We start from the raw sequence: 9,944 nt of genomic DNA on the forward strand, positions 1-9,944 counted from the left end.
AGCTTTTAAATTACTCTGAAAAAAGTTTAAACCATAGGATCTGCTGATATGCTCTTATAGCAAATCTATCACATAAAATCTTAATGTACTATAAAATTATTGTTATTCAATAATAATTTGTATGAAATATTGCTAAGTCCAAGATTCAGAAAACATAAAAAAACAATTATCCACATATAGACAGCCTTGCATATTTATTTTATACTGAATAGTATTATCTTACATTTATTTTTAGGTAAATTGGTAAAGAATTCTCTAAAATTCCAATTTCTCATTTCAAAGTAGGGAGTAGCCAATTCATTGAATAATGTACTCATTTAGTCAGTACTAGCAAATTATTAATAATTTATTATGTTAAAGTTATTTTTACTTCTACAACTCCACTGCAACTTATTCTAGAGTTATACTATTGACAACCAAACTATTATTTTATAAGCAAACAATTTTGAACCAAATCATTTCAACTCAAAAAAACAAAGAAGAAAAAAAATAATCTTCCAAATCTTATTGGCTATAACCAGACAATAATACATATTAGTAAATCTTAAAGTGATATATAATCTTGAAGCACTTTTATCCCCTTGCTCTAGTGTTTACTGGCCTAATCCCCTCTTTGTCTCTTCTGCTCTACTTACTTCCTCCCTGAAGCCATCAGCACCAAAAGCAAGGAATGCTTTCAAAGCAAAACGTTATCTGAACTTAAATTGGTTTTCTTATTGTTATGATACTGTTATGAACAAAACAATAATTGTACCAATATAAAAATTAAATGGACCATAACCAGGAATAAAATTAAATTGATGGAAATGAAATACTGTAAAAGTAACCTACCATCACCATAAAAATAAGGGGCATCAAAAAAATAAATAAATAAATAAGGAGCATCTATGAACACTTTCATTAATATTCAGAACACTTATATGTAATAAAGAGTATTTAACTATATTGACCTCCCACAGAAATACTGTGTCTTTTAAAGATTTAAAGACTCAATACTTCTTGAATTATTAAAAATAAAACTAAAAATTGTATTATTTAGGGCAAATCTAAGTTATCAAATTTAGCCCAACAACAATCCCTGTAAATTTCCATCAGAGGCCCAAAAACAGAATGTTTAAAACATTAAACTGAAGTCAATTCCCAATCTGGAAACATCCTTAAGATTTTTTTTTTTAATATTACACTAGATAATGAGAATAAAATGAGACATTTCCTCAAAATGTAGTAATCAATTCATATAAGAACAGCTGGTATTTTTCAATACTTAAATGAAGACACTGACATTTTCAACCTAAATTCTCAAATATATTAAGGATAATAAATGCTACTACTCATGACACATCCCTTGGACAGCTTTTCCATTCTTAAGTCTATTTTCTTACTCTTTACCCAAACTTCTGTGATTGATAACCCCTACTTCCAAGAATTCAAATTCTGACTTAAAACTGCCTGAGACTTAACACACTGTCTAGCCCTAATGTACACAAAATAATTCCTTAAAAATTTATTACTAAAAAACAACAGGACCTTACTTAAGAAACTGTATGTTTTTGTTATGCCAAATATCAGACGTCTAAAAGGACAAAATGTGAAGGGTACTACTAAAACTTAATTTACCTAAAATTGTGAAAAGTCCCTGGTTTGATATTATTTAAAACATGCTAATAAAAATAATATATAACCAGCCAAATCAAACACTCATTTGATTTTTGGCTTCTTTGGCTTATAAAAATACATAAACGAGGTGCTTTGTATATATAGAAGAAATAACATCCAAGAAAACATATTTAGCGGAAAATATACATAAATTATTCTGATAATACAGCAAAATATCTCATAACATAAAACTACTGCATAAAATCTAATAACCAGAAGGCAACGGAGGATATGATTTTCTCTTTATCATAAACCATTTACAAAATTATATTTACTACCAACACATACAAAGAGTTTGCCCTTAATTTTATAGATAAGAAGGGATGTTAAATGACAATCAGAATCACAGAGTAGAGGGTCACTAAGGAACCATAATTTAGGAACTCAAATTCCAGCTCTAAAAGGGTCAAAATCCCTTAAGTCTTAAAAAAAAAAAAGCTACAGAATTGCTAATGTTATGAAACATGAGATGTAAAACTACATATGCTTTTTTAAAATATTTTACTCTACACATAAAGGACATACACTCACAAAACCAGTACTAAAGTCAAAACTGCCTCACTTTAAGAGAGAAGTCACTTAAAAGATAGCTTAGATTACTCACATTCCCATTACAAGTCTGGTAATCTGTTTTTGAAAATCGTCCTATTCACATTTACCTATGTTTTTAAAACCTCATGACATCATGCTGCTAGAAATCTTCTGATACTAGCAAATTGAATAAAGTTGTTATATACAGGGATTCTTGAATTTGGTTTGTCTGAGAAACTAATTTTGAATAAATTTCAAATCCAAAAAAATGAAATAATCAGCACTTGACTTTTTCTTCAAGAAAAATAAATCTTTACTTGGGAGCAAAGATATTTTAGTATGAAAATTTTCCAAAACAACTAAAACTATTTGTATTCCAAAGGTACACAAAACTATCTGGCCAAAAACCTTCAAAAGCCAATGTACCATTGTAGCTCTAGGTGATGAAGGGTACTTCTTCCAGCAGAGAACTTCTGGACGTTAGAGTGCGCCCTGTATTTAACATGAGGAGCTGAAGAACTTAAGCCAAGCCTTCAAGCTTGAAGGTCACATGGAGCATTTGCCCATATCATTGATCTATTCCACTAAAGTAAGTCTTCCAAATCCCTTCTATAAGAAGGAAGCCAAAAATCTAACCAGTTTAGATTTACATTAAATTTAAAGCAAAACCTCTTAGATGAAAGCTACCATCAACTACTATCACAAAATTTTTAACCTATGTCATTTTCTCTTACAAATGTAACAATTTTTGGAAAGCCCATGATTAGTAGCTTCCTTTGCTTATTCTATACAGAGATGAAATAAAACCACTCCTTGATACCTACAGGCTCCTGCTGACCTAAGATAAACACAGATTATTTTAATATCTCCTCCCATTTCAGGAAGGATATCCATAGTCTGGGGAGGAATGTTTCCACCAATAAACATCTTTCAATTGAATGGCTATTATAAGGCAATACATTAGGCAAGTGAGAGCAATAACTCACATTTTCCTATCGCAGAATTTATTTAAAATCTTACTGCTGACCTAAATACATACGTCCTTCATCACAAATTCCATGTTAGCTAGGCCTTAAATCAAGGCAACCACTGAGTAGCACAGTTTTACTCCCGGGAAAATATTTACTAGAAACCAGAAAAAAAAAACACCTGGAATAACTGATGTCTAGTCTTGTCCTGTGAATATATATATTTTTTCTTTCAGTACAGAGTGAAGAATTTATTCATGATAACTGCGATCATTAAGTCATAATGCCCATCGAAAGAGTTTTTTTTTAAAGACAAACTTACCCCATTCTAGGTATTCAAGAATGTTCTTCTCTCTTCTCAATGGAGAATTATTGCATTCATCATAAAGACAGATGAGTATATCCAGTAAAGTCTCTACACTGAAGCACTGCCCATTGGTCTGAGCGGGCCCATCCAAAATAAACTGCTCCAACTGCCTCAAACGCACTTCTCCAGACATGTTTGCTTCAATTTGAGCTGGCTCTCCTTCCAATTATGATTACGATTTGTTACTTTTATTATTCGACTCTAAATTTTCTAAAAGGTGTGGTTTTAAAAACAAACCACTTGTTATTCAAACAACTGTCATGCAATGCCGGCGCTGAATTAAACATCCAACACACCAGTCACCTCACTTAACTGAAGCGTCTTCAATTTCACCCATATACACATACTTCGAGGGTAAATTACCATTAAAATAGATATTTAATACACTTTAAAAGAAAAATACAATTCAGCCGTATGTTTAAATAAAATAATTAAAAGTACAATTAACTAAAGAGTCGACACTTCTTTAAAAAAAAAAAAACTCGTCTCCTTCATTCAAAATTCAACTTGTGCAACATAATCCTGAAACGAATCCGGTTGCATCATTAATGAATAAAGTCCGATTTGCATCAGCAACTCACTTCCCGGGAAGAAGAAAAATAGAAAAAGGAGGAAAAAACCAGAATGTATAGAAGGGGGAGGGAAAACCAAAAATTTTGCTGCAAATCCTCCCAACCACCACTTGGATAATGCATCAGCGGCGATTTCTCCAGCGGGAAAGGGAGGGGGCGAGGTCCCTGAAGCAGCCCCTCGGCTCAGAGCACGCCAAGTCCTGCCCGGAGGAGGCTTTTCCTTTCTCCCCCGCGAGGTCCTCTCTTTAAGGCTTTGCAGTTAGTCCTATTTTGAACGCATTCCGGTGAAAACTCATCATTTCTCTCCCAGCTTCTCCCAGGGGCCTGACCCGCGGCGCGGCCCGGGGTGGGAAGGCGGGCTGCGGGCGGCTCGCACCCGACAGCGGCTACTTGGCCGCCCGAGCCCGCTCCATGTCGGTGGTCGCTCGTGGGCCGGGCCCGGCCGCGCCGGGCGGAGAGCCCGGTCTCCCCCACAACCGCACCGCGACCGCCGAGCCGGAGGCTCCGGACGCCCCAGGCGAGGGGGGTGCGCTTCCGAATTCAAAGGACACGGGCGGCAGCTAAAGCGGTGCGGGCGGCTCCAGCAGCGACTTCTTCCCCTTCTTCACACCCCTGGATTAAGGGCATCTTTCCTCAGCCAGGGAGGCGACCGCGGCGCTGGAGGAGGGGTTGGTGCCTGTGGTGAGGAGACCAGAGGCTGCCGCAGCCCAGCTCCCAACCACTCCCTTCCTCTCCTTCCCGGCCCTCCCCCGCCTGCCCTCTCCTCTGGCGCTCGCGCCCCAGGCTCCGCAAGGCTCCTCCAGTCCCCGCCGCTCGCAGGCGGAGGCTCGCCGAAGAGTCAGGATCCAATATGGCGGCCCCCGCCCCCTCCCGCCGCGCGCGCGCCCGCCCGCTCCCTCCGCGCCTCCGCGCCCCCGCGCCCCTGCGCCCCCGCGCCCCGGAGCCCGGCAGCCGGGCGAGGCGCGGGATGCAGCCGCCGGTCGCGAGACCCCGGCGGGGACGCGGGGTGCTGCACCAGCCGAGGGGAGGGGCGGGGGCCGCTCGGCCCGCGGGGCTGCGGCTGCCGCAACGTGGAATGCAGGGATACAGGAGGACCCGGGAGGCCGAGGCGGCGGTGGCGGAGGATATGGAGGCGGGAGGACCGGGCCGAGCCGGGGAGCTGCGGTAGCACCCGGTCGCTGTGCGCCACCGCCTCGCCGCTGTCCCCGGTTCCCCCAGGCGCGCTGGTACAGATCGCAGAGCGGGGCTGCACCTTCGTCCTCGGAGACATCACCTGTCTGGCACGTTTGCTAAGGGGGCCCAGAAGCAAGCGGCGTTAGGCTTCCGACAGACCGGGAAAGGATTGCGCCTGTCTTTCCGCTCTTTACCTGCTCGCCACCCGCCCCCCAAATTCGGTTCTCGCCCACTCCAGAGTAGTAATTTCTTCTATGTCGAGTTACAGCGTTCCTTATGTCATTTCCGAGACAAAAACAATGACAGACTTGTATGTGCTATCGCTTAAGTGGTGTGTGCGCGCAAAGGATAGAATTCCATCTCTATTCCCAAAAGTTTCCCAAAGTGGAGCATCGTGTTTTCTGCTCCGGAACTATTCTAGCTACTGTTTTTCTCCAGCCATGGTTACCGCCTACAGGAGATTCAGACCCTGAAGGGAGTCACTACAGGTCACCACTGCCATCAAACCTACACCACCACCACCCCGTTTGCCCACACACACAGAGACTGGTGACCCAATGGCATAATTCAGGAATCTGGGCAGCAAAGGCAAGTTGCCCAATAGCTAGGCACTTGATGCCTGTAGGGCCCTTCCAGATTTTTGTCAAGTCTATGAGTTTTAGGAAAGCTCTCTTTACAAAATTCTCGTGGACGATCCTACATTTACATTAATGCCACAAAACTGGGTCACTGTATTTCTGTTATTTACTTTCAAAACTGCCGTCTCCGTTAATCTTCCTCCAAAATTTACATTTTATATTCCTTTCCTGCACCTGTGGGGCAGTTATGTTTTTGATGTTAATGCCCACGATTGCCTGTTTTTACATCTCGATAATAGGGACGCTGAGGAAGAACTAGAAATGGAGATCTAGGCATAAAGTCTAAAAATGAAGGCTAACAAAAGTTGATGCTAGTTGTCGTGATTCACAAAATACTGTGAAACTTTTTGTGAAATCTATGCTTGCCAAGTCTATGCTTGCCTGGCTTAAGTAAGGACAGCAATTTTTTCAGTTTGTTTGTTTGTTTGTTTGGCACAGGCGGGGTTTGAACCCGCCACCTCCAGTATATGGGGCAGGCACCCTGCTCCTTTGAGCCACCTCCCAGGACAGCAATTTTTTCAATGTGCTCTTGACAAGAGTGATAAATAAGTTTAGACAAAAGGTTATTCATTTCTAGTCATATATCTTCGTGCGTGTGCCTGCATGTATGTGTTGTCTGATTATAAAAGTAATAGAACAGCAAAAAGAAAAATGTAATCCTAACACAAATAACAGGCAATATTTTGGTGCTCGTTATTCACATCTTTTTCCTATGCGTGTTAGCAGAAATGTAAAGCAGTTTTATAAACTTGTGTTTGCAAGTAGCAATATATTATGAAACATCCTTTCAGGTGAACAATATGGTTTTTGATAGTGAAGCCACCACATTCGAACAATTTCATTGACCATGAAATGAAGTGGCGAAGAAGGAAGTAATTCCTTCTGCTTCTTCAAGTGTGGTACACCAAAAACTGGCTTCAAGTTACCTGCTTATCGTTACTTATAAGTAACTAGAAAGTCATTTAAAAGAGAGAACCTAAAACATGTCAGGCTTCAATAAATGCTAATTAACAATGCCAGTCTAGGAGAAGTAGATATGTTTCTAACAAAAGAATCAAGCTGCCAGCTCTCTACCTATTTTGTTAGCCCTTGGGTACCACCCACAGTCCAGGGTATTAATAGTTGCTAAATAACCCTTTCACGTTATTTAAAGAGTAGAGGGGAGAATTTATTTTTATTTAAAAACAAAAAAAAAGCACAGGGAGAAGGTTGAACCCAATCAATTTTGCTTGAATAATTCAAGCTCAGAGACTTAATAATTAACTAGACACTAAACACATTGTACGGGTGTTATTTTAAATGTTCCGGTTGAAGTGTGAACATGCTTGTTAATGAAACCAGTCTTAATCCAAAGAAAGGCACAGCCCAGCAGCCATACAGTGCTTGAAGTGTTCCTCCAAAACAAGAGTGCCACAGGCTGCCTGGCAGGGCATTCTTTGGGAGAAAAAAGCCTGGAGGAGGTCTTCTTTGTGAAATTATTCTTGGGAGCCTGGAGATTAGATGGATACCATTGCAAACACCCAATTTGTTTGAAATAATTAGAGAAAACAAGTTTTATGAAGATGCTGAGAATTAATCTGACATTTTAGAAAAGAACGAGGATGAGAAAGTTTCCGGCAAGAATAAAGCAAGACAGAAGTCATTAAGCCTTGTCCCCAATACAAGCGCTCTTCCACTAATCTTCCAATTCAGACCTAAGAGCAGGAGAACAAATTAATATTTATAACACTCAACCGCCCTCTTACCTTGGTGTATCTTACTCCAGAATAACTATAGGTTCAAAACTGGAGATCAGGACCCAAAGCAAGTTGGATAACACAGCAGGACTTAATATATAAGAACATTGAGGATATTTTACCATATCCTGTTTTAGACCAGCTAGCACACCCTGACCCTACAAATGAATGACCTGCCTTAGTACCCTCAGAGGTTAAAATGCCAGCAAATGCTTCATGTCAGGCTCCTGACATAAGTAAAAATGACTGCAAAGGCTTATGTTACGGAAAAGAAAGACTTTCTAATTAATAATTACTTTCTTTCAGAACACTTACAATCTATACACAGTGTGTTAGGTATTTTGAGCTTGTATTTCTTCCAATCCTCATAACCATATGAAGTAGGAAAATTATCATCTCCATATCATAGATGATGAAGGAAGCTGAGGCTTCTAATGTTAGATAATTTGTGATAGATCACACAGCTAATAAGTGACACAGGAGCTAGGAGTCACTAGGCCTGTCCAATGCCCATGGCTTTAACGACAAAGCAAGTGAGGTCTGAAAGATCTGCAGATTCTGTAAACCCAACTCTTTCTTCCTATTGTAACAAGGGTGAAGTGGGATATAGTTGTTAATGCATATATTTAACCATTAGAAACTGTCATCAGGGCATACGAATGAAACCCACATACATAAAACATCAGGGTTTGACCAGAAAAGCAGAAACTACCTATGTATTTAAACCAGAGAAAGCTTAATTCTGGCACATGGTTCCTCAGATGATGAAGAGCCAAGGAAACATATAAGTGAAGTTAGGTGAAGCACAGGCCGGTGGGAGTTGGAGCCACCGAATAGATGCAAGGACTACTGGGGAGACTGGCCCTACAGAGAGAGGGGGAAAAAATCCTTTTGCCTCAACTGTCCTGCCATTTGCAGCTCCCATGGAGCCCCTGAAAGAGGGTCCGTGTGAGTTGTGCCCACAGATACAGAGCACAGCAGGCAATAGGTAAGGAATTGATGTAAGGGCAAACTGGCAAGGATTTACGCACAGAATCAGCGTGGTTTCAATTTTACCCAAACGAGTAAAAGAAAATCAATAAAGTAAATGTTTTACCTCTGAGCAACCATTAAGGGAATTTTGAAATGGCACAGTTTTAATATGGAACAGCTTTTACCTCTTCCTTTTCATGTTTATTTTGCCCTTCTTTGTTTGGTTTGGGTTTTTTGTCCTTCAGGAAGAAAAAAATCAAAGCAGCCAAGCATCCTCATTAGGGCAGATTTATTTAAGTTCACAGACTAATATTTTCCACTTGCTTGTCAATGCATCTTGCCCATCTTGCCCTATCATGAAATCTGTTGCTTAAATCTCTCATTAAAGCTCTACTATAAATAGAGCTTTCAAAAATATGTTTAGTGTCAAACATTATAATATAGATATTGTCAGCTATTAGAGCTATTTAGTAAATGTGAAAGTTAGGAAGCTATGTGGCATTCTTTTATAAATTCCATCACCAGAAATGTTTGCCAAAAGTCTGTACGGTGGTGGTTCTCAACGTTCCCAATGCCATGAACCTTTAATACAGTCCAAAGGGGTCTCAACCCACAGGTTGAGAACTGCTGCTCTATGGCAATGTATGGTGACAAAACCAAACCAATCAATCCAATGTGTTCCTCCTCCCAGACCTGAGGCTGGAGTGGAAGTGACATAGCCAAGACCTAAGGGCTGGCACCCAAAGAAGAGCTGAAGAATCCAATTACCACACGCTGGAAATTGCTCTGGCCAAGACTGCCAGTGATTTCCACATCACCAAAGCTAATGGGCTCAGTCCACATCTCGTTTTTCCTTTTAACAGCATTTGATAGCACCGATTACTCCTCTCTGCTGAAACACTTTGCTTTACTTGCCTCCTGCACTCTCCTGATTTTCTCTACCTCACTGGCACTCCTTCTCAGCCTCCCTTGCTGTGTCCTCTTCACCTTGCTGATCTTCAAATGCAGGAGTGGCCCAGAGCTCAGTCTTTGAACTTTTTCTCATTTCTTTCTACAACTGTTCCCTAGGTGATCTCAATCAGTCTTAAGGTTTTCAATACTATCTATGATGACTTGAAAAACATGTCACAGATTCTTCAACATTCCTTCCTTTGAGAAGCCAGGTCTGTATTTTCTCCCCCTGAATCTAAGCCAGTCTTAGGGACTCACATGTAACAAATATAATGAATGCAATAGAGGTGATTGGTTTAACTTCCCAGGCTTGGCCATAAGAGGCCGTGTAGCCTCTTGTCTTGTCCACTAGAACGCTATCACTAGAACCCTACAGTGCT

General features: G+C 40.6%; 1 protein-coding gene across 1 annotated transcript in view; it reads right to left on the reverse strand.

Moving 5' to 3' along the window:
* Nucleotides 1-4,942, reverse strand: part of CDC42BPA (CDC42 binding protein kinase alpha) — a 227,016-nt gene extending 222,074 nt beyond the window's left edge. The window contains exon 1 of the mRNA XM_023518564.1: nt 3,443-4,942. Coding sequence (XP_023374332.1) covers nt 3,443-3,655 — 213 coding nt within the window. The 5' untranslated portion in view covers nt 3,656-4,942. The remainder of the gene's footprint in view (nt 1-3,442) is intronic.
* Between the last annotated feature and the right edge of the window lie 5,002 nt (nt 4,943-9,944).

The sequence above is a fragment of the Otolemur garnettii genome, unplaced genomic scaffold, assembly GCF_000181295.1.
Source record: "Otolemur garnettii isolate 467f Iridium unplaced genomic scaffold, OtoGar3 scaffold00141, whole genome shotgun sequence".
In the NCBI taxonomy this organism is placed as follows: Eukaryota; Metazoa; Chordata; class Mammalia; order Primates; family Galagidae; genus Otolemur; species Otolemur garnettii.